This window comes from Staurois parvus, unplaced genomic scaffold (genome assembly GCF_062004578.1).
Source record: "Staurois parvus isolate SC_StPar_1 unplaced genomic scaffold, SC_StPar_1.0 ptg000192l, whole genome shotgun sequence".
Taxonomy (NCBI): Eukaryota; Metazoa; Chordata; class Amphibia; order Anura; family Ranidae; genus Staurois; species Staurois parvus.
This window is the reverse complement of record NW_028317988.1, coordinates 1,501,130-1,527,241: the sequence shown is the minus strand read 5'-3', so window position 1 is coordinate 1,527,241 and position 26,112 is coordinate 1,501,130. Positions and strand designations below refer to the sequence as shown.

Genomic DNA, 26,112 nt, shown 5'->3' with positions numbered 1-26,112 from the left:
CACATAGGTTTACCTCTCCTTTTTCTCTTATTATTCATTGCAGCCTCTCGGATAATCTGCTTGCACTATTTCTCAGAATTCCTGGCTACATAGCACTGGGAGAAGATGATTATCCACCAGCTGAGTGTGCTGTGTATGGGTAATGAGAGATCTCAAAAACCTGGAGAGTTTGGGGATTATTTAGGAAAATTGTACAAATGAGCACGTGAACATGTGAAGCTGCTTACCATAGAAAATAACAAATTGCAGCAGGGGATAGTTTTTCCTTTTTGTTCCTTCTGTCTACCACTTGAACATTAATTATGGATTCTGTTGAGATGAGTCATGAGACTCTTTGCAGCTCAGGCAACATTCAGAGATTTCCCTTTTCTCTTGTTTGTGGGGAGTGTACATTTGAATGCTATACAGTATCTGGATATAAAGCAGAATATGCTGTTGCCTTTAGCACACAGGGCTCATGTCAACAGACGTTGTTTGCATGCACCTGGTGAGTGTTTGGAATCCATGTCTTAACACAGGTCAGCAAAATCCGTTTGATTTTAATGGAGCCATACACATTACAGTTTAGAGGCTGCATTTGACCTGCTTTGCATTACACCGTTTATTTGGATGCGGTGTGTTCTATTGAGATCCATTTAAACTGCAAGCAAAGTAGATCACATGAAGTGTTTGGCTAGGACGTCCATCAACGCAAACCCTTATAGATTGGGTAAGCATATGGATAAAAGTGTAAAACCTCACAAAAAACTGTACATAGGGTATATATTTGAACATAGGTCGCCAGGCCTAGAACATCCCCCTTCTTTCTCTTGGTGGACCTCCCATGGCTTTGTTATTGTACATGATTTTCTGAGCGCTCGTACGCTTCCATCTTGGGAGTCTCTTCGAGAATCAAGGGGGGTCCCGCACAGGAATATTACCGGTATTTGCAATTGCGCCACTGGGTCCTATCCCTCCGTCGTACCTCTACATATCCTTACCGCAAAATGCCCTATGAACACGGTTGTCAGCATTCCCCAGGGTCCCCTGGTCAGATTTCTGTAATTTATGCCTCCCTTAACAGTAGGTCTTCCTCATCACCCGTCTTATGTCTCTCAATGGGAGAGAGATCTGGGTGTTTCGATTATGGCGGAGGATTGGCTTAGGGCCTGGGGGATGGTGGCGAAATGTTCATTCAATACAGTCACTCTTGAGGCAGCCTACAAAGTTCTACTGCGGTGGTACTGGTTCCTGGCTCGGACTGCTCACTTTAATCCTACTGGCGGAGATAGGTGTTTCCGGAACTGTGGTCTACGCGGGGACGTCTTGCACATTTGGTGGTCGTGCCCGCAATTGATAGGCTTCTGGTCTAGGGTTTTTGGTTTGCTACAAACGCTATTTCATATTACGGTCCGTAGGGATGCAAAGGTGGCCCTCCTGCATTGCCCAATTTTGGGTCTGTCTAGGTCTCAACAGAAATTGGCATCCTACCTATTCATTTTGGCCAAACGTGCTATAGCTCAAGCTTGGAGAACCCCTTCGGTAGTCTTCCAGGCGGGGAAGACCCGGATGAAAGCTATGTTGTTCAATGAACAGATGTCTAGCATTCTTCATGATTCTCATCTGAGATTCCTTAAGGTTTGGGAACCTTGGCTACGTTATTCCTTACCATCCCTGCCTCCTACTAGTTATGGCCTCCTATAGTTGCTGCCTGTGATAGCCCTGGATCCGTGATCCCTCTAGTTTCCCTTCTTCCATGTTTTCTTTCTGATTCCCTTTTGTTTTATTTTATTTTTCTTTTCTTCTAACCTTTTTTCTTTTCTCTTTTTTTTTCCGATATTATGTTGGATTACTGCTGCTATTTGGCTCAGAATTTTGCCGTCCCTTCTTGATGTCATTGAACATTTCATTATTTGACTAATACAAGTCAGCAGGATGTCTCTGTTTATATGTTATTGTTCTGCTCTGCCCCTGCGAGGGTGTATTTTGAGCTTGTTATATTCTTAAAAACAAAACTTTCCTAATAAAAATATTGGTCGATATATATTTGGGCACAGGCACGATTTTAGTTTTATTCAGGTATTGACCAAAACATATTCAAGCTATAGTTATATAATGGATATGGGCTGAAAGTGCACCCTCTCAGGTTTAATTTGAGGGTATGTACATCCAAATTGGAGGAAGGGTTTAGGAATTACAGTTCGAGGGACCAAAAGTGATTGGACAATTGAATCAAAAGCTGTTCCATGGCCTGGTGTGGGCTACTCCTTCATTATTTCTTCATCAATTAAGCAGGTAAGGTCTGGAATGAATTCTAAGTGTATTTGCATTTGGAATCTACTGTTGTGAACCTACATTGTGTGTTCAAATGAGCTGTCCATGCAAGAGAAAAATGCCATTGTAAGGCTTCAAACACAAATTAAATCCATCAGAGAGATATCAACATTAGGAGTGGCCAAATCAACAGTTTGGTACTTTCTGAGGAAAGAAGAACGCACTGTTGAGCTCAGCAACATAAAAAGGCATGGAGGTCCACGGAAGACAACAGTGATGAATGATCGCAGGATCCTCTCTATGGTAAAGAAAAACCCATTCACAACATCCAGACAAGTGAAGGACACTCTCCAGGAGGTGGGCGTATCATTGTAAAATTCTACAATCAAGAGAAGACTTCACAAGAGCAAATACAGAGGGATCACCACAAGGTGCAAACCATTCATAAGCCTGAAGAATAGAAAAGCCAGATTAGATTTTGGCAGAAAAACATCTAAAAAAGCCAGACCAGTTCTGGAAAAGAATTCTTTGGACGGATGAAACTAAGATTAATCTGTACCAGAATGACGGGAAGAAAAAAGTGTGTAGAAGGCTTGGAACAGCTCATGATCCAAAGCATACAACGTCATCTGTAAAACATGGTGGAGGCAGTGTGATGGCATGAGCATGACTTCAGGCAGTCATTGCCAGTAAAAGATTCTCAACAAAATATTAAAAATTAACATTTTATTTATGATTATATTTGTCCAATTACATTTGAGCCCCTGAAAATGGAGGAACTGTGTATAAAAATGGTTTTAGTTCCTAAAATTATTACTTGATATTTATGTTCAACCCCCTGAATTAAAGCTGGAAGTCTGCACTTAAAATTCATTTGGATTTTTTCATTTTAATTTATTCTGGTGGCGTACAGAGCCAAAAGCATGAAAATTGTGCCTGTGTGCAAATATGTATACGGATCTGTGTATATGTATGTATGTATGTGTGTGTGTGTGTGTATATATATATATATGTATATATATATATATATATATATATACATACATATATATATATATATATATAGTATAAGGAGCTTAAAGCTGAACTCTAGGCAAACAGCTAAATACACATAAAATACATAGGAAGCTGTTTTATCTGCCAAAGGATTTGTATTTCTGTATATCCAGTCTGGAAGTGTACGCAGCTCTGTGTAAAGGGGAAGAGATTGCATTTTCCTTGCTGTAGCTCTGTAACTGGACGAGGCTGGCCAGTAATGCAGGCCATAGATGGGTTGAAAATCGGCCAATTTTTCGGCCGAAAAAAAAATCGGCCAATTTTCACACCGTTAATGGGTTAATTGGTTGGCCGTGTTTCTGGATTTTGCCACATTTTTTTAATCGGTAAAGTTGGAAAAAAATAAGCAGATTTTTCCGATCGGCCGATTTTCACAACAATGATGGGCAAATCGGCCGATCTTTTTACCAATAAAAAAATGTGCGCATGAGCCGTGACCTGCAAAAAAAAGATGAAGAAGAAAAAGAAGAAAAAGAAGAAGAATTCCAGTCGCTATTATATTTGACATGAAAAAGTATTGCAGTTGCAACAATGTATCTATTTGTATCTGAATAAAAACATCTGTATCCGAAATGGATACAAATAGATACGTCGCAACCGCAATACTTTTTAATGTCAAATACAATAGCGGAGCTCTCTGCAGGGACAGAAGTAATTAAATGTCGGCCGTAGACGGGACAAAAATCTGCCGATTTTTTTTTTTTGTACCGTTGGTGGTAACGTCGGCCTATTGAACGACCTATTTTTCGTTTGTTTTTTTTTTTAAAAATGGCTGGTTTTTGACCCATCTATGGCCTGCATAAGGCTCCATTCAAACCTATGCAGTTTGCTTTTTGTCCGTTTTGTGGTGCTTTTCACAAGTTGTTTTGTGTTTTTCTACATACGTTTTTACCGCGTTTTATTTTTTAAAAGTGGAATTTTTTTTTTGCTAGGCAGAATAAAATGCAAAATGCAAATTGCGGCAAAAACACACTACCATGCATTTCAGCAGATTCTCCATTTTGCATTTAAAAAAGTCCCCGACCCTTTCCAAAAATGCAGCAGCTCAAAAAAGCATGGATGTGAACATGCTCCATAGGGAACCATGTTAAATGGACTGTAGTGCGTTTCTGCAAAAAGCACTAAAAAACGCATAGGTGTGAACGGAGCCTTATAGAAGAAGCAGAAAGTTGGTGAGCTCATCACTCTATCACTATGGGGGAGATTTACTAAAACTGGAGCACTCAGAATCTGGTGCAGCTGTGCATGGTAGCCAATCAGCTTCTAACTTCAGCTTGTTCAATTAAGCTTTGACAGAAAACCTTGAAGCTGATTAGTTTCTATGCAGAGCTGCACCAGATTTTTCACCATGCAGTTTTAGTAAATAACTCCCTATGTTCTCTCCACCAATCAGCATGATCCTTGTTAGAATAATAAATTGTGGGCTTAATTCACTAAAGCATATCGCATGCAGTATTTGGGTCATGTGACACATTTTTCCCAAATATCGCATGTGATACTGAAAATATCAATTCACTGTCACTTTATGTTGTATTTACCTCAAAAAGCAAAAATGTTTGGTAAATACCGTGTAAAACTGTTAACCTGTTCCCGCCCGGCCTATAGTAAAATGGCAGCCAGGTGGGACTTTCATCGATCCGGGTGGATGTCATATGATGTCCTCCTGGACCGCTTTGGCCAGATCTGTCACCAACTGTGTCCATCGGACAAAGCCAATGACTGATCTATGTACTGGCCCATTGTCAGCCACATGTGACTGCTGTGACCTATCACAGCAGGCCTTCCATCGTCCATGACATTCCTCCCATCCATCCTTCCATAATCTAACCATAACATCCTTCCTGTCCATCCTTCCATCATCTATCCATGCATAACATCCTTCCTGTCTGTCCTTCCATCATCTATCCATAACATACTTCCTGTCCATCCTTCCATCATCTATCCATAACATCCTTCCTGTCCATCCTTCCATCATCCATAACATCCTTCCTGTCCATCCTTCCATCATCTATCCATCCATCCATAACATCCTTCCTGTCCATCCTTCCATCATCTATCCATAACATCCTTCCTGTCCATTCTTCCATCATCCATCCATCCATAACATCCTTCCTGTCCATTCTTCCATCATCTATCCATCCATAACATCCTTCTTGTCCATCCTTCCATCAACTATCCATCCATAACATCCTTCCTATCCATTCTTCCATCATCTATCCATCCATAACATCCTTCCTGTCCATTCTTTCATCATCTATCCATCCATAACATCCTTCCTATCCATCCTTCCATCATCTATCCATAACATCCTTCCTGTCCATTCTTTTATCATCTATCCATCCATAACATCCTTCCTGTCCATTCTTCCATCATCTATCCATCCATAAAATCCCTCCTGTCCATCCTTCCATCCATAACATCCTTCCTGTCCATCCTTCCATCATCTATCCATCCATAACATCCTTCCTGTCCATCCTTCCATCATCTATCCATCCATAACATCCTACCTGTCTATCCTTCCATCATCTATCCATCCATAACACCCTTCCTGTCCATTCTTCCATCATCTGTCCATCCATAACATCCTGCCTGTCCATCCTTCCATCATCTATCCATCCATAACATCCTTCCATCATCCATCCATAACATCCTTCCTGTCTGTCCTTCCATCATCTATCCATCCATAATATCCTTCCTGTCTGTCCTTCCATCATCTATCCATCCATAACATCCTTCCTGTCCGTCCTTCCATCATCTATCCATCCATAACATCCTTCCTGTCCATTCTTCCATCATCTATCCATCCATAACATCCTTCCTGTCCGTTCTTCCATCATCTATCCATCCATAACATCCTTCCTGTCCATTCTTTCATCTATCCATCCATAAGAACCTTCCTGTCCACCTTCCATCATTCATGACGTCCCTCCCATTCATCTTTCCATCATCCATCATTTCCCTCCCATATATCCCTTCATAGCATCCTTCTCATCCATCTATTAATTGTCCATAGCTTCCCTTCCTTCCATCATCCATAGCAATCCTCCATCAACCCAAAACATCCTTATTCCCATCCATCCTTCTATTCATCTGCAGCATCTCTTCCACCCATCTTTACATCCATCCATATCATGCTTTCCATTCATCCCTCCATCATTCATAGCATCCATCCCATTTTTTCTTCCATCATCAATAGCATTCCTCCATACATCTCTCCCATCAATCCTGCAATCACCTACAACATCCTTCCCATGCATCATTCATAGCATCCCTTCCATCCTCCATAACATCCTTCCATCATCCATGACATCCCTGCCATCCATCCTTCCATCATCCATAGTGTTCCATAATATCCCTCCCATATATCTCTTCATATCATCCTTCCCATCCATCTATTCATTGTCCATAGCTTTACATCCATCCATAGCATCCTTCCCATCCACTCTTCCATCATCCATTGCAATTGTAACCCTAACTTTCATCCTTCCATCATCCACACCATCCATCATCTATCAATCCATCCATAGCAAAGCTCCATCCATTCATAGCAAATCTCCCAGCCCCCCCCCCATCATCCTAAGCACCCCACCAATCCTTCCTTCCATCATCCATGGCATCCCTTCCATTCATCAGCAGCATCTACAGCAACTCTCTATCCATCCAAAATATCTTTCCCATCCATCCTTCCTGCATCCCCACATTCACCCACAGCATCTTTTCTAACCATCCTTCATGGCATCCCTTCCATCCATCCCCCATAGCATCCCTCCATACCCCATAGCATCCCATCCATCCATCTCTCCATCTCCCATAGCCTCATCCATCCCTCCATCCCCCTAGTTTCCCTTCCCATCCATCCATCAATCCCATCCCCCATAGCTTCCCACCCATCCATCGATCCCATCCCTTCATCCCCGCCATCCATCTCCCATAGCTTCCCACCCATCCATCCCCCATCCCTTCATTCCCCATAGTTTCCCACCCATCCAGCACATCCCTTTCATCCATCCTCCATAGCTTCCCACCCATCCATCCCCATCCCATCCCTTTCATCCATCCTCCATAGCTTCCCACCCATCCATCCCATCCCTTTCATCCATCCCCATCCCATCCCTTTCATCCATCCTCCATAGCTTCCCACCCATCCATCCCCATCCCTTTCATCCATCCTCCATAGCTTCCCACCCATCCATCCCCATCCCATCCCTTTCATCCATCCCCATCCCATCCCTTTCATCCATCCTCCATAGCTTCCCACCCATCCATCCCCATCCCTTTCATCCATCCTCCATAGCTTCCCACCCATCCATCCCCATCCCATCCCTTTCATCCATCCCCATCCCATCCCTTTCATCCATCCTCCATAGCTTCCCACCCATCCATCCCCATCCCATCCCTTTCATCCATCCTCCATAGCTTCCCACCCATCCCATCCACCCCCCATAGGTCCTCTGCCCCCTTAGTCTACGCTATATCAGCTCTATGAGGTTAATAGCTGAACAAAGCTGACCCTTTTGCGCCACCTGGTGGACAGCAGCGTCACTACAACCTCCCTGCAATAGCTATAGTATTCTACGACCAATCCCCAGCCAATGCTCCCAGCCAATCACGGCGTCCGGCACACAGCTGGCGGAAGTGAGCGGCTGTGTGCAGTGACAGTCGGTGAGAGGCGGAAGTTGTGATAGAGGTGTGGTGTGGAGGTGTCAGGCAGAATACAGTGTGATTGAGGTGTGGAGGTGTCGGGTGTCCTCGCCCCGGTGTGCTGTGTTCCGGTGGTGGGGGTGGTGATGTAGGTCACATGACCCCGGTGTTCCTATGTAGGATGGATGCAGGCAGGTGGAGCAAAGCAGGGCTGGTTGTCATGGTGATGATGGAGTGACCCCCTGGCCTGGTCATTGTCCCCAGGCTCCTGTGTGTGATTGGCTGGGCAGGGTAGATGGCTGCTGCCGAAGCTGTGCAGTTCTCTGTCTGGGGATAACAGGACAGTATGATCTCCCCAAGAGACAAGGGGGACCTGGCCCGCTTCTACACCGTCACCGACCCCCACCGCCATCGCAAAGGCTTCACCATATACAAGGTCACCGCCAGGGTAAGTCCTCACCATACTCTCTGTATACTTATAGAATGGGCGGTGGGTGGAGAATGGTCCCTGGACGGTTGGTGGAGAATGGTCCCCGTGTTGGAGAATGGATGGTGGGTGGAGAATGTTTCTCGTGTTGGAGAATGGATGGTGGGTGGAGAATGGTCTCCGTGTTGGAGCATAGTCCCTGGAAGGTGGGTGGAGAATGGTCCCTGGACGGTGAGTGGAGAATGGTCCACGTGTTGGAGCATAGTCCCTGGACGGTGAGTGGAGAATGGTCCACGTGTTGGAGCATAGTCCCTGGACGGTGAGTGGAGAATGGTCCACGTGTTGGAGCATAGTCCCTGGACGGTGAGTGGAGAATGGTCCACGTGTTGGAGCATAGTCCCTGGACGGTGAGTGGAGAATGGTCCACGTGTTGGAGCATAGTCCCTGGACGGTGAGTGGAGAATGGTCCACGTGTTGGAGCATAGTCCCTGGAAGGTGGGTGGAGAATGGTCCCCGTGTTGGAGCATAGTCCCTGGAAGGTGGGTGGAGAATGGTCCCCGTGTTGGAGCATAGTCCCTGGAAGGTGAGTGGAGAATGGTCCCCGTGTTGGAGCATAGTCCCTGGAAGGTGGGTGGAGAATGGTCCCTGGACGGTGAGTGGAGAATGGTCCACGTGTTGGAGCATAGTCCCTGGACGGTGAGTGGAGAATGGTCCACGTGTTGGAGCATAGTCCCTGGACGGTGAGTGGAGAATGGTCCACGTGTTGGAGCATAGTCCCTGGACGGTGAGTGGAGAATGGTCCACGTGTTGGAGCATAGTCCCTGGACGGTGAGTGGAGAATGGTCCACGTGTTGGAGCATAGTCCCTGGAAGGTGGGTGGAGAATGGTCCCCGTGTTGGAGCATAGTCCCTGGAAGGTGAGTGGAGAATGGTCCCCGTGTTGGAGCATAGTCCCTGGAAGGTGGGTGGAGAATGGTCCCTGGACGGTGAGTGGAGAATGGTCCACGTGTTGGAGCATAGTCCCTGGACGGTGAGTGGAGAATGGTCCACGTGTTGGAGCATAGTCCCTGGAAGGTGAGTGGAGAATGGTCCCCGTGTTGGAGCATAGTCCCTGGAAGGTGGGTGGAGAATGGTCTTTGTGTTGGAGAATGAACCCTGGACAGTGGGGGGAGAATGGTCCCACATGTTGGAGAATAGACGGTGGGTGGAGAATATTCTCTGCATTCTAGAATGGTCCCTGGACGGTGGGTGGAGAATGGTCTCCACGTTGGAGAATGGTCCCTGGACGGTGGGTGGAGAATGGTGCTAGTGTTGCAGAATGGTCCCTGGACGGTGAGTGGAGAATGGTCCCTGGACGGTGGAAGGAGAATGGTCCCTGGATGGTGGGGGATGTGTAGAATGGTCTCTATGTTGTAGAATGGTCCCTGGACGGTGGGTGGAGAGTGGTCCCCGTGTTGCAGAATGGTCCCTGTGTTGCAGAATGGTCCCTGGACAGTGGAGGGTGTGTAGAGTGGTCTCTGTGTTGCAGAATAGTCCCTGGACGGTGGGTAGAGAATGCTCCCCGTGTTGTAGAATGGTCCCTGGACGGTCGGGTGTGTGTAGAATGGTCTCTATGTTTTAGAATGGTTCCTGGTGGGGGGTGGAGAGTGGTCCCTGTATGGGTTGTAGAATGGTCCCTGTGTTGTAGAATGGTCCCTGTATGGCTTGTACAATGGTCCCTGTATTGTAGAATGGTCCCTGGATGGTGGGTGGAGAGTGGTCTCTGTGTTGTAGAATGGTCCCTGGACGGTGGGGGGTGTGTAGAATGATCTCTATGTTTTAGAATGGTCCCTGGTGGGGGGTGGGGAATGGTCCCTGTATGGGTTGTAGAATGGTCCCTGTATGGGTTGTAGAATGGTCCCTGTATGGGTTGTAGAATGGTCCCTGTATGGGTTGTAGAATGGTCCCTGTATGAGTTGTAGAATGGTCCCTGTGTTGTAGAATGGTCCCTGTATGGGTTGTAGAATGGTCCCTGTATGAGTTGTAGAATGGTCCCTGTGTTGTAGAATGGTCCCTGTATGGGTTGTAGAATGGTCCCTGTATGGGTTGTAGAATGGTCCCTGTGTTGTAGAATGGTCCCTGTATGAGTTGTACAATGGTCCCTGTGTTGTAGAATGGTCCCTGTATGAGTTGTAGAATGGTCCCTGTGTTGTAGAATGGTCCCTGTATGGTTGTTGAATAGCAGTGTCAGGAAGTTCTTTCCTCCATACTGGTACTTTCCATCATAGAAGCTGATCTTTTTCTTCTTCACTCAGCGGTGTCACCCTGACAAGTAGTGGCCGTAGATATTCAGGAACAATATCTATGAACTTCTCCCAGTCCTTGTTATATCTGAGTATATAGGGATATATCTTTTACAGACAAAAATCCATATTTTCCCAGGCAGGGGAATGACCGCCCACTCACACCCGGTCCCTACTGATCCCCTTCTATGCTCACCTGTCAGCTCTGTGACATAAGCATTGGCAGAGGAATACGTACCATTGCATTGGAAGCCGTGGCCAGGCATACCACACCTCGGAAATGCCACCATCTCTTGTATAGCTTGTAGTGATGGAACGTCCTCCAAGTCTCGTCCCTCTCAGTCTCTGGTTCCTGGTCTCCATTCTGTCATTCCTCAGGTATTCCTAGAACGTATGTGTAATCAGTGGGCCTGCTCGGGCCAATTGACAGAATTCAGCGGCCCAAGCGGTGGATGAATATCATTCTGGGGACGAGTGGCCAGTTGGAGCGCTCTCATGTGAGTGTGGGTGGTACTGGAGATCTCTGGATCCTGTGCCACTGCCTAGTTTCCATGTAGAACCAGTTTGTTAATGTTTATATCTGCAAACTCGGAGCACTGAGCTCGGCTGGTAAGGAGAGGCCAGCAGTAGCAAACTACAGCATGATGGGCCTAGATCCAGCAAGTACCCAGATATGCTGGTTGGTGTGTTCTCATGATTGTCTGGCTTTCACAATGATTACATCCCTACCTCCCTCCTGCATATTCCTATGTGTGGCCTCATCATATCACGACTGCATTACTGCAACTCCCTCCTCACTGGCCTGCCTCACCACAGGCTATCCCCGCTTTAGTCGATTCTGAATACAGCGGCCAGACTCATCCACCTTACCAACCGCTCCGTTTCCACCACCCACCTCTGCCAATCCCTCCACTGGCGTCCGATTGCTCAACGGATAAAATTCAAAATGCTAACACTGACGTACAAAGCTGCCCATAATTCTGCCCCAAACTACATCGCTGACCTAATATCCAAATACCACCCAAAACGCACTCTCCGCTCCTCACAAGACCTTCTTCTCTCTAGTTCCCTGGTCTCCTCCTCCCATGCCCGCCTCCAGGACTTCTCAAGGGAATCGCCCATTCTCTGGAACTCCCTACCCCAATCCATCAGACTATCACCTACTCTCCTCTCGGCGCACCCTGAAAACCCATCTCTTCAGGGAAGCCTACCCCGCCCTCTGCTAATTGCCGATCTCCTCCACTCTTCCTACCACTCCATCCCCCACAGCTTTTCCTCCCGTACCACTATCCCCTCCCTCCTAGATTGTAAGCTCCAAGGAGCAGGGCCCTCAGACCCCTCGTGTATCGCATTGTACTGTCTCGTGTACTGTCTCCTATTGTAATGTACAGCGCTGAGCAAACTGTTGGCGCTATATAAATACTGTGTAATAATAATGTGGCTGCCCATCGTAGTGAAGAGTCGATAGAAATGAGTGATGGCGGATCTAAGTGACATCAAACATCAGCATCACCTGGAAGTGTCAGAGCTTTAGGCTCCATGTACACTGCAGCTGGTAAACTCACATTTAGGAGCTTTTCTGCCTTTTTTTTTTTTTTCCAGCAACCCCTGAACTCTCCCTATGTTTCCTATGTGTTTATGTACACATCATCGTTTACAGGCAGTTGAGTTTACAGTCGTTTTTTTGAACGCATCAAACTTGCGCTCAGGAGAGATTTTATCAGCGTTCCAAACGCTTGTAAACGCAGCTAACCACGTTTATAAGCGTTTGCATTTGGAACATTTTTTTAACTCTTCCATTTCCAGATGCTGTTCAGAGTCTTTTTTCATCATGATAAATGCATGCAAAGCATTTTCCCGGTACTCAAATGGACCTGGTACACCATACTTGGAGGTTTCGCATGAAAGAAGATATGTTCGACATTGCTGCAATAATTTCTGCACAGAAATGAGCTGGAACACATCCAAACACCACAAAAAAAAAAAAAAAAAAAGACCGCTAATCTCAACACATACTGCTCTCTCTGCTTCTGTTCTCTCTATATCTCTCAAAATGTCTGAAATAGTTAATTTTTTACTGTTTTTCAGTGCATTCTGGGCATTTTGGAAGGTCTCCTGAGGTTACCTTTAAATAACGCTTCTAAACGCAAACACTCAAACGCGGTATGCAAACGCGGCTAAACAGACGTTTTTTAACCTACGATTCCCAGCAGTCAGTTTCCATCGTTCAGAAGTGTCCCGTGTACATGGAGCCTTTCCATGAGGGGCCCACCCTTTTCCTGCAGCATTTATTGTGTATCTAGATGACAGGATATCTTTAAAATTTCCTTCTGTCTAAGTCCTCATGCACACGGGACGTTTTTACAGCGGCTGTTTTTGGCCTTTGACATTTTTTTTCTACAGCCAGTAAACCCCCCAGCATGTTATCCTATGTGTCCATGCACACATAGACTGCAATCAGCGGTTTTTGGCAGGGATGTTTTTTGACTGGGAAAACCCCCCCCCCAGGACTAGTGGGTTTCTAGAGGAGTTTTTTTAGCTGTAAAAACACTAACTCTGAAAAACACGGTAAATCACAGCAAACCAGGGTTTTTGGACTTTTTTTTTTTTTTACTAAAAAAATTTTTTATTTGGTCAAAAAAACCTCTAAAATATGTAAATGCAAAAAAACCGCAGCTAAACGCGAATCCAAAAACGCTGAAAAACTCACGTTTTTAACATGACTTTACACAGCTACCGTTACCAGCGTTATTGAAACGCCCCGTGTGCATGGAGACTTCGAGATTGGGCTGAGTGGTTGTTGAATTCTGCTCACCCTTACATGAGGTTTCTGCAGACATGACAATTACTCAAGGCTTTGGTTATAAAGTGGTGAAGACTGTAGCTCCATAAGAACAGGGGGAACAGGTTGAACAATTCTCACTGGGCCAGTGAAAGATTCGAATTTAATTGTTTGTACAGCTTGAATTTTTAGCCTTCGAATATACAACAGAAATCTCATAACATTGGCTAGTAATTGATATCAGATGATTTTAGGAGCACGGTTGTGCTATCAAAAATCACCGGTGTAGCCTAGGCTCTGTCCTGGTTATTAAAGTATATGTAAACCCTCGGCCTGTAAAACAACCCATTCAGTTTAAAATAGAAATGAAAGGCAAAACATTTGTTTATATTTATAAAATAATAACCCCCCCCCCCCTCCTTTTTTTTTATTTTTTTTTTTATAAGTGATCACATTCCCTTTGTTCTAAACTGCATAAGGAGCTCTGATAGCTGGGGTGGGAGAAACAGCAGAACACTGAGCTTCCCAGGAAAGGGCTGTGCAGGAGGGGGGGCATTTCAGGACAAGTCTGATCATTGGGGGCTGAGTTCCCAGCACAGCCAGAGAACTGACGGTGCTGTGCTCTCATGCCTAGTGTGGTCAGTTCTTTTTAAAAATAGGAAAGCAGAGGGACTGACGGGAACACCAGGGATTTTCCACAGAGGAAGCAATACAAAGAGAACAATATACTTTTTCATACAAGTGCATGGTACAGCAGGCACATATCAGGAATATGAAATGTTGGGTTTACGTATTCTTTACCTGCTAATTCCAATGTAAGAACTATGGAAATTGGATATTCATCAAAAGATGTCTGTTGTACGTTACCTTCTCCATAGGAAATCAGAGTGATCCTATCATTGTGTGTGCATGTCGTTTATGTCTACCTGGCTGTGGTTAAAGTGGACCTGAGTTTAAAGTGTTACTAAACCCAGGACCCTGCATTCCCTATATCTGGTCTCCTACAGTGCACAGAACATGGACATGTAATTATTTTAGTAAATATAAACTGATAAGTACCTTTTCTCATCAGCAGTATATAGCAGTCTTGTGACTTCTATCAGTGTTCAGCAGATCACTGATTAAAGCTTGTAGGAGGAGTGTTCAATCACTCCTGATTGTCCTCTGAGGCTACATAACCCCTGACCCTCTATCTGGACAGTGCTGATCAGCCCTTTGCTGATCACATGCACTCTCCCAAGAAAAAAAAAAACTTTTTAGCAATACACACCAAACTGAGCATGTGTAGCTTGCCCCCAGGGCTCTCTACTATCAGCAGGTGGATTGGGGACTGTGGAAGAAGGGGAGGTTTAGAGCAGACAGGATCAAACAGCCTTTTTACACACTGTGGGGGATTAACCCCTTAGGTTCCACAGTGAGTATAACATGCTATAGCATGCTTTACTGCATATACAGGTGGTTTTTACTGTTGTGGGTTTAGTAACACTTTTTAAAAGTTAAAGATTTCAAAATGTAAATTGTGCATGCGCAGTACCCTAAAAAAACTACCTAGTTTGGAATTCCTCCTGAAAAATAGCAGTGTAATTCCTAGTATGTGAGGGTTCCTCGTAGCTGTATATCTGCAGTGTACGATCCAAGGCACTGCTGCCTCTGATTATTATTCTCAGGAGATTTAGAGTAAGATTGGGTGATGTCATTACTGTGCTGCTTACTGTTTTCCTTGCTGGAGGCTTTGATATGAGGAAGCAAAGCCCTGCCTCTACCAAGATGGCTGCCTCCACACAGATACAATGCAGTACAAGACATAGTAAATCAGTTAACAGGGAAAAGATTAGCCTCAGGGAGCTCACAGGCAATATTGATGACTAATCCATTGGTAGCTTTGTCCAAAAGAGGCAAGGAGATGGCAGAGATCAGTTCCTCTTTGGTACAACTTCCAGAGTTCAGTTCCTCTTTAGCTAGCTTTGCTGGCTAGATTCGGTTGCTTAGTCATTCTACTAGGTCACTTGGGTATTCCTTTCATCTCCGCTTTCTGAGTACATACACAACAGAACATCTATATAAACTTCACAATCTGTTAAATCCCTTGTAATGTCAGCCCAGAGGTCTGCTGGTCCTTCCTCTGTGTTCTGTACAATGGGAGACTGGCACATTATAATGACAAACTTGGAATGACTGCACAACGATGTTTTGACACTATGTGGCCAGTTCGCCCTGGTTCATACTGCTGCCTTAAAGCGGAATTTAAAGCGAAGCTCCACCTAATAGGGGAAGTTCTGCTTTAAGGAATGCTCCCCCGCTCCCCATTAAGGATTGGCACCTTTGGGGGGCGGGTACCCGAATTTGAATGGTACCCACTCCCACTTCTGCTCTGATCGCCTAGGTGATCGGAAACAGATGTTGTCCTCCTACCCTCCTTCCCTGAAGTCTTGTGGGACACGTGACAGGTCCCAGAAGATGACAGGGCCATTCAGGAAGCAGAGTGCTACTCGCGCATGCGCAGTGGACACCCGGCTGTGAAGCCGCAAGCTGTCACAGCCGGGTGCCCACAATGAAGATGCCGGCACCTGGAATACACGAACGGATGGTGAAACGAGCTGCGGCGGGGGCAATGCGGGATCATGAGACAAGTGAGCGGCTGTTTTTTAAAAGTCTGCAGCTACAGTTTTTTGTAGCTGCTGACTTTTATTGTTTTACAGAGTGAGTGGAACTCCGTTTTAAAAATGAAAGGACAATGACATGGCCCCCTTTCTCACCTGACCTAAACCCTATAGAGAAGTTGTGGGCCCTTCTTAAAAAGGAGATTTATGGTGAAGGAAAACAGTACACCTCTCTGAACAGTGTCTGGGAGGCTGTGGTTGCTGCTGCACAAAAAGTTGATAGCAGATCAAGAAAATGACAGACTCCATGGGCTTATGGCTGTTATTGAAAAGAAGGGTGGACATATTATTTACTTTTTTTTTCTTTAAATGTCAGAAATGTTTATTTGTAAATTTGGAGTTGCTTGTTTATTATTCTCACTTAAAAAGATAAAAATAAACAAGTGAGAGAGGAAAATGTTTGTTTTTCATTTAGTTTCTTAATAATTCTGCTCACTTATAGTTGCCTGATAATTATATACACACAGACATTCTCCTAAGAAAGCAAAACCTCACTTTTTTTTTCTTAATTACTCAGGTTTGAGGTTTATTAACATTTTTGATTGACCGAGAGCACTGTAGTTGTTCAATAATGAAATGAATCCTCAAAAATACAACTTGCCTAATACTTGAGCACACAGTGTTGTCTATGTCTAATGGATGGCAGCCGAGATGCTTTTGTTTCAGATATTTTACAGAAGACGCAGTCTCTTATTGCATCAAGCTGTTTGGCTTGGCTTTGTCTTGTCTGCTGTGGAAGCAGAACACCTCTCTGTGTCCTCCCTGGGGAGGCTGCAGGCTTACTGCATTCAAATGACCTCACTTGACTTCAGCTGAATACACGTGAGCAGCCATTGCAGATGAATGGATTGTGGAGGAGGCTTTTCCAGCACAGAGACGTTGTATTATCAAAGAGGGGTGGAAATAATAAGGTAGGCAAAACTGTCAAACTTTGCTGATCCCCTCTAGTGATTGACACACCCCCACCAAACTACAATGCCGGCCCCTGGGGAGCACTGTGCGATATTAGAGAGCATGATTGGTTCAAAGTGATGACATGCAGGACACTTGGCTATTAGTTGGCAGGACAATTGGCTGTTAGTTAATTTTTCCTCATCATATCACATATTTTACTTTACATTTTGTGTCAAAAAAATATTTGGTTCTTTCACATAAATATTGCCCAACTGAGATTGTTTTAGGTAACAGGAAAACATTTTAACCTCTTCTCACCTGCCCATCGTCCCTTTACACAGTTCAGAACACCCGGGGGAGTGGGAGGTATTGGCGATCATGTGACACTGTTACAACGGTCACATGTTTGGAAGCCAGTCCCACCAGCTATTATTTATTTATTTCAGGCACTTGTATAACGCCATCAATTTACTGTGCGCTTTACATATATATTGTACATTCACATCAGTCCCTAACCCTCAAGGGGTGTACAATCGAAGGTTCCTAACTCACATTCATACATACACAATTTTAGACAGGAATTGGAGTGTGGGAGGAAACCGGAGTATCCAGAGGAAACCCACGCAGGCACTGGGAGAACATGCAAACTCCAGACAGGTGGTGCCGGGGTTGGGATTCGAACCAGCAACCCTAGTACTGCCAGGCGGAAGTGCTAACCATTTAGCCACTGTGCTGCTACTGATATTTAGCCTGGACCAAGAGCTGTCCTTGACAGCTGGGTCTTTGTGTTGGGAGTGTGCAGTGAACATGTTCTGAGCATAAAAAGATCGTCCTTTCACCAACACGTGTGTGGCGGCAAAGAGTGAGCTTTGTCGTCCACACAGCACACATAAGTACTGCAGCACAAAGACTGAGTCGTCCAAGACCGCTCTTGGTCCAGGCTGAAGATATGTGTCAGGCAATCGCAAAGGGTTTAAAGACCTTATGAAACATTATGAAACCTTTTCATGCTTTCTTCTATTGAGATCTCTTTGGGTCTCAAACTAAAAGTAGTTTAGAGGCTGAAGGTTTTTTTACCTTCATGCATAGAATGCATGAAGGTAAAAAAAAAACCTTTTAGTGTACAGCTCCTGCCCACTCTAATACTTACCTGAGCCCGATCTCGAACCAGCGATAAGAGCAGCGGATCTCCTGGTTCTCTCCCTCCTCATTGGCTCAAACACATCATTACATCCTATTTGCTGTCAATCACAGCTAGTGAGGAGGGAGTGAAGGTGGGGCTAAGCCATGCTCTTGTGTGTCTTATGGACACAGATCCGGCTTGGGAGCGAGCACACATGTGTGCCCCCATAGCAGGCAGCTTGCTTTAAGGGCACTCTGCAGGGGGGAGGAGGCAGGAACACTGGTATGGGACCCGAGAAGAGGAGGATTAGGGCTGCTCTGTGCAAAACCATTACTCAGAGCTGGTAGGTATAACGTTTTGTTATTTATATTTTTTTTTAATTTTAGCTTTGCAATCATTTTAAGGCCTCAAGCACACTGACAATTATTTAACTCCCCTAGAAGCCAGCAGCTCTTTGGAAAAAATGCTTGCAAAAGTGTGTACTGCGGTTACCCATGTTAAGCAGTTAGGCATTAATTAATTTCATAGGCTGAATAAATTATTTATTCTGGCCATTGGAATACATTAACGTTCAAGCACTAAATGCACCAAGCGTTAACCTTTTTGTAGGCGTGCTTCAACGCGTTTAATCGCGTCGTTTCAGCCAAAATGCTCCTGCTCCAGGATGCCCTGGCAGTGTTTTTTTTTTTTTTTTTTTTCTGCCACTAAACTCTCCTGCCACAAATTGCTGCTAAAATCATATGCATGCATTTTAGAGGTAAGGCTCCATGCGCACGGGGCATTTTAATAACGCTGGTAACGTTAGCTGTGTACGGTCACGTGAGTTTTTTAGCGTTCCTGTATTAGCGTTTAGCCACATTTTTTCTCGTTTGCAGTTTTTAGCATTTTTTTTTTTTAGAGGGTTTTTTTTTTTTTTAACCATAAAAAAAATTTTTTTTTGTCAAAAAAAGTCCTAAAACACTGGTTTGCCGCAGTTTGTCACATTTTACAGCTAAAAAAACTCCACTAGAAACCCACTAGTCCTGGGGTTTTTTTCCAGCCAAAAAACGTCCCAGCCAAAAAACGTTGATTACACCCTATGTGTGTATGGACACATAGGCTATCATGCTGGGGAGTTTACTGGCTGTTGAAAAAAACATCAAAAGCCAAAAACAGCCGCTGTAAAACATCCAGTGTGCATGAGAGCTTAAAAGCAGTAAAAAAAAACCTGAGGCCCCTAGGAGCAGCTGGAAAAACATCCAGTGTGCATGAGGCCTATAGCTGTAGTTTGGGTATAAATTATTTTGCACAGTTACAAGCTTGGCACAATGTAAGTATGTATGTCTCATATTCGAGTGATCTCTGTGGAAGCTGACAATCACTGTAGTGGTCACTGCTGCCACAGTGAGAGCAGCAATCATCTGGGTCTTTTGCTGACCGGCTGCCCTGTTTGATAATGACCACGGCAGTGGGAGTGGGGCTCTTGCTCTGTACTGCCACCATTCACAGAATGCCTTATATTTTTTCATGGTCCACTCCTTCCATTCATTGGATTTTTTTTTTTCCATCATAGAGTTGTTAACTAGGGCTGTCTGAATGCAAATGGTCCTGCCTAAGAGCATCCAAACTTCCAGAATGACCTCCAACTCTCCAAGTTGTCTGCTAACCAGAAGGGTTGAGATACTTGCTTACCTTTCCTCACGTGGATGGAATCCTAGGCATTTGTCCGTGTGATCTTGATTGAAGGGAAGGACAAGTCTTCAGATTGGTTGAACCTCTCTTTGAACTGAGAACATGTACATGCCTAGGATTTTGGTTACACAAGAAGCACTGAAGGGAGCTTGGTCCTTCACTGCCCATCAGCAAGAACAGTCAGGACCAGACTGTTGACAGAGGAGTTGGCCAACATTTGCATACCGGAGCACCCCAGGATTTGTTACTCTTTCTAAATAACATCTTAGACTGGAACTCCTGTATAAAGAAGCTTCTCAAATTATACTTTTTTTTTTTTCTCTTTTTTCAGATTGTGTCCAGAAAGAACCCAGAAGATGTCCAGGAGGTAATGCTATTGTTTGCAGCTGGTCTGATAATATATTTTCTGGTGTGTGTGCCCTCAGCTTAGCAGACTGTGCACAGAACTCTGTGAATGAATGATGTGGCTGTGTGGGCAAAGCCCTGCTGTTTTTAGAATATGACAGTGGGTACAAGGAGAAGATCCCCCACCAGCTGTCATGGTGGGCATATACCGCCATTTGTAAAAGCTATAACTTTAACGTAAACCAATCAATTTACACGTATTGTGATTTTTGTTTTTTAGCAGACTTGAGGCGGAATACATTTTGGCCTAAATTGATGACTTAATTTTGATTTTTTTTTTGGATTTTTTACTGGACATGTTTAATAGCAAAAAGTCAAAAATATTGTTTTTTTTTTTTCTCAAAATTATCTGACTTTTTTATTTATAGCACAAAAAATTAAAAACGCACAGATGATCAAATACCACCAAAGGAAAGCTCTATTTGTGGGGGAAAAAAAAGCTGTAAATTTCATTTGTGTGCAATGTTGCATGACCGCGCAATTGTCAGTTAAAGTAACGCAGCACCGTATCACAAAAAATGGCCTGGTCAGGAAGGGGGGTAAATCCTCTGGAGGGCAAGTGGTTAAATATGACTTCCAGTTATGGTATTTTTTTACATAGTTACATCGGTCCAATTTGGACCAGTGTAACTATGCACATACCATACCTGGCCCATGCCCATGGAACCTGGAAACCACTGTAGTAGTCACCACTACTTCAGTGATCTCCACTTGTATGTGGGCCCTGTACTAAGTTTTTAGCCTCATGCATTGTGAATACAGGAGGTCGGCCGCTTGATATTTTGAATGAATGCAAAGTGTTCTCTGATAAGGGGGGGTGGAGAGCATGACGCCTCTTCTCTGCCTCTCCCGCAAGGCTGGCCACTCCGTACAGGACCCGGAAGCTAGTGGAGATCACTGGAGAGGTGGTGTCTACTTCAGGGATTTGCACTTTCCAGGGGCATCAGCCAGGTATGGTATATACATAGTTATATTGAGCCAAGTAAATGTAACTATGTATAAAATATCCATACCTGGAATTATTCTTTAAATTTGTATCTTCTTGTCATCCAGAAAGCTGCCTCAATGTGTGCATTGTCTGCAGGCAGAACCCACTTTTCTGACACATACAACAAAGAGCAGGGGAGGTGGTGCTTTGGTTTGAGTGGAGGAGTGTGTGCTAATCAATATATAATATACCATGATTGCCAATACCAGAGATTACAAGGGTAGGACTGCATGTATGGCTGCTGTGGTAGTGTTGTAGCTGCTGGAGACAGGATCTTGGTGGCTAAGAAATGGCTACTCCTTTGGTTTTGGGAATAATTGTCCAGGATGTTATACAAGTTATAGAGAGAAAGATCTTCCCATTTCTGCATTGGATGCTGTAGCGAAGTATTATTTAGATCACTCTGTCTAAATAATTGGATAAGATAAAGCTTCTGTTTCCACCCTGCTTATTTGTACGTGACTTCCATGTGGACATGTACCCGTCTCACCAAACATCAGTCCCTGTGTACTGGTAATTAGAATCTTCTGTATCGTCTTTATTATCAATCTTGTCAACAGCCTGTCCCAGTGGATTCTTCACTCCCTTGACTCTGTCTGTTCCTACTTCCATTTCTAATTCACCCTCCGTAAAGTTCTCCCTGAAAACAGCATTTATATATATGTGTAATCAATGCAAAAGCCTGTGCAGGCCTGATTGGCTGATTAAGGTGCTTGTTTTTATATTTCTTCATAAAGCAGAGGATCCGTATGATAACCAGGTAACCTATTCAGGAAGAGATCAGGAATGGCAGCTCATGTAGTTTTTTCATGATGGGTTAAAATAATGCACAATACAAAACACTCCTGTGCTCACATAACAAAGCATAACAATCACAAACAACAAACGTGGCTGTAGCACATAAAAGTTTCCAACTTTACCAAATGAAAAATATACAAGTTCATGTTCTGCGCACAAAATTGTGAAAAAGAAAAAATGTATAATTCTCCTAGATTTAATATGCGTTGTTACATATGGTAGAATTATTTTTTTTTTTTTGTTTTTACAATTATGTGCGTGGCACATGTGATGGTTTTTTTTCATTTGGTAGGGTTGAAATAATGAGCATATATACTGGGGCTGCCATTTTTTTACAATGGGACAGAGCATGTAGGATTTATCACTTGGCACTCTGCAATGTACTGAAATTTCCCATGCACCACATTATAGGATTTGTAAAAAAAAAAAAAAAAAAAATGACCCAAAAATACCCGAAACCACTGTCTCCTCCTTCTAGGTCATGTTCAGCTTTAATTTTATTTTATTCCATGTTTCTGTAGCTAGAAACATCTTTTTTTTTTCCCACTCCCTGTGACATCCTCACCACGCTTGTAAAATCTTGTAGGGGCAGGTGAGAGGAGGACAGTTCATAAAGATGAAGATATGCCTCCCCCAGAACTACATCTCCCAAGAGCCCCTTCTTGCACAGTGTGTGGGTAGGCTCTTGAGAGTCAAGGTAGCAGCATTGTTTTGCTGGAAGAGACATCAATGTGTGATTGTGTAGAGGAGCAGCAGCAGAGGCAGTGTTCTCAGGCCAACATGAGGAAGACTTAGGAGCACACTACAATTCTGGCAGATCAGCAGGGATTTTTTTGTACTTGCAATGGTTTTAAAGGGATAAAGCATTGTGAAAATGTGTGAGTATTGCAGAGATGCATTTTTAAAATTTTGATATATATATAACACACACACATGCACAATTAGCCTTAGGGCAGAATGAAAATCTTTCAAATTTCCCTTTCATGAAGGGGAAAGCACAACTGGCATTTGTAGGTAAACCAGGTCAGGGGAGGTTTACCGCTTATGTAACACCCTTCTCTCTTTCCATCAGATAGTTACGTGGAAAAGATACAGCGACTTCAAGAAACTGCATAGAGATCTCTGGCAGATACACAAAAACCTCTTCAGGCAGACAGAGCTCTTCCCACCCTTTGCGAAAGCCAAATTGTTTGGTAAGCATTCTGCTGGGACTTGTTACATCTGGAGTCATTGTAAACTGAAAAGAGCCAGGCGGTGATGTTATGTAATAGATGCAGACACACCTAGAACTATTTTTATTTGTTGGTGTTAAAGCGGTTCCTCACCCTAGAAACAAAAAATTGAAAGTCAGCAGCTACAAATATTGGAGCTGCTGACTTTTAATAATAGGACACCTTCCTGTTCAGGGATCCAGCGCTGTCCTCACCCGGGCTGGCTCTTCGCCACTCTTTGGGTCCCTGGCACCGACATGTTTTGTGTAGTAAGCCGGCTGTGACTCATTTGCAGCTTTACAGCCAGCTTCCCACTTCGCATGCCCGCGCTCTTCTTTGTGAATGGTCCCGCAACCTTCTGGGACCATTGATGTGTTCCCGAAGGCTGTGGGCGAAGAAAGGGGGCGTAACTTCCACTCGTATTGCCTAGGCGATCCAGGCGGAACTGGGAGCGGGTATCGAAACTAGTTATCTGCTTTCCCCCAAAAAAATTAAGTGGCAAAACTTAAAGGGGGGGAGGTGGTGGGAGTCAAGCGGAACTTTCCCTTTTGAGTGATGTTCCACTTTAAAGTAGACTTTGCTTGAAAATGCAAGTCTGTTCTATTGCAGCCCCACCCCTTTAATAGAAAACCTTGAGTGAACATAGTTTAACATACAAAGGAAAAATGGATAAAAAATTAAAAAAATAATTACCTTACACCCCATATTTCAGTGTGCTTGCCTAGGCAAGGGTGACATCACTGGGGTCTTATCAAAGGATTCTAAAAAGCTGAGGATCCCAAGTGCTGTGAGATAGTGCTCTTGCACAGGGCCAGAGCATCTTCTGATGAGATTTGAAGTCCTGATACATACAGGATCCAGCAATGAGACCTGGTGATGTCACTAGGTCTCATTTCTGGATCCTGCATGTGTCAGGACTTCAAATCTCACCAGAGGATGCTCTGGCTCTTCAACTACATGAAGTGGACAGAATCTGGAGTGTAAGGTGAGTGCTTTTATTCCTGTTCAATGTATTTTATTGAGGTTTTCAATACATAACATAAAATGTTAACCAGCACGTGTACATATCAGGGTAACAAAACATTACATAGTTATAAGTTCCATATTATGTCATCCTTTTTTGTAAAAAAACAAAACAAAAAAAAGAATGTGCATCAGTAAAGATAGACTATACAGCCTCAGTACAGTGCGGTCATGACACTGTTAGCCTGCAGGGAAATGTTGCATTTTAAGCATTAGAATATAAAACAGAACTAATTTTTTGTAGTCTATAAGTAAATTTAGTTTAAGTATGTGTTGTGTTTACTTATGCCAGCCATAGACGGACGGAATGCAGCCAGTTCAGCAAAGACCGGCCGAGATTCAATCCATCTGTGGGCAGGATGGTTGTACTGAAGTTGATCCATTGATCCACTAAAGTATAAGCAGCCTATCAGATTTTTTGCTTGCGATCACTGCTGGTGGCTAAATCAGTGGTCATTGTGTTCTGCTGGCAGGGAAGGACCCCTTCCTCTGGACCAAACTCATGTGAGACTCTCAACTTCATGTGAATGATTAGAAATGAGAGATTTAGCATTCACTGGTTAGGTTGGGCATAAATTATCCATGGTGTCCACATCTTCAGAAACTTATGTCTATTTTCAGAAATGGCTGCCAGTTCTTCGTTGATCATTGTACTTTGACCTGCTGTTGTCTAATTCCGGGTCACAGAAGAGCAAAAATAACTGCTCTCCTGTGACTCAAAAGAGAAGTATGGCCAATAAAGCTTTGATTATATGTCTCGTAAGTATACAAGTCTACGAGAATGCAAAACCTGCTTAAAGTGTTTTTAAAGCCTAAACTTTTTTACTTTTTTTATTTTGTTTCTTAGGTTTTTATGCGATTTGATAGTTGTGCTATGTGTCCTTGTTTATTTTATCTGTGAATTGTAAAGACAAATTCCAAGTATGGTATATTTTACATAGTTACATTGGTCCAGCCTGGTCTAATGTACTTATCTATACACAATACCTGTGGAATCCCTCTTGAAACTGGAAATCACTAAAGTCAACACCACTATTGCAGTGATCTAATCTTCACTGGCTTCCAATGAATGCAAAGTGTTCTCTGATTGAACAAGGTGGAGAGGCAGGGTAGTGAAATCATACTCTCCACCTAGTCCAGTCAGAGAATACCTTGCATTCATTGAGAAAATGCAAAACATTCTCTGAATGGTACCGCTGTTGTTCAGCCAACCTCCTGTGTTCACAGCGCAGCAGGCCTGCCGCTCAGAATGTGATGTGGAAGCAAGTGGAGATTACTGGCGTAGCAGTGTCTGCTTCAGTGATTTCCAGATTCCAGGGGGATCCCAGATGTATGGCACATATAAACTTAATTGGTCCAAGATGGACCAATGTAACTATTTAAATATTGCCACACCTTGAATTCTTCCTTAACGATAGGTCAGCTATAAAGAGAAATTGTCATGGCTTGGGGTTCATTCAGTTATATTTTTAAACAGATGTTTTATAGCTGATTCTTTTCTTTATGTATACATTTGTATAACAAATAAGTATTTAATATAGAACAAAGTATTTCCAGAGCTCTATAGGTTATCTAAGAGGCTGTACAGCAGAGTCTTTTGTTTTTTAAATGTTTATCTTAAGCAAGGTGAATACTTTCATTTTTTTTTTTTCGTTCAACCAATGGGGTTGAGCGAAAAAACTGACAGATCCCCTTATCAACACAAAGATGTTTTCCAGCATTCCTATTTGACAGAACCCAGTTGTTAGACCAGCTTCTGTTAAACAGACAGCAGTACACATACCAAAAGTCATCTCATTCCTGCTGAACCAGTTAATTTTCAGCCTGTGTTTATCCAGCTTTACTGAAATTTTAGAGCAGAGGTGTCCAACCTTTTGACTTTACTGAGCCACTTTGGAA

At 43.7% G+C, this 26,112-nt stretch overlaps 1 protein-coding gene across 2 annotated transcripts in view; it reads left to right on the top strand.

Moving 5' to 3' along the window:
- The first annotated feature begins 7,949 nt into the window (after positions 1-7,949).
- RPS6KC1 (ribosomal protein S6 kinase C1) overlaps positions 7,950-26,112 on the top strand; it is a 227,383-nt gene continuing 209,220 nt past the window's right edge. The window contains exons 1-3 of one of the 2 annotated variants that reach the window (XM_089677776.1): positions 7,950-8,398; positions 20,120-20,155; positions 23,052-23,172. In XM_089677776.1, coding sequence (XP_089533902.1) covers positions 8,297-8,398; positions 20,120-20,155; positions 23,052-23,172 — 259 coding nt within the window. In that variant the 5' untranslated portion in view covers positions 7,950-8,296. The remainder of the gene's footprint in view (positions 8,399-20,119; positions 20,156-23,051; positions 23,173-26,112) is intronic. The other variant, XM_089677777.1, reaches the window with a different exon arrangement.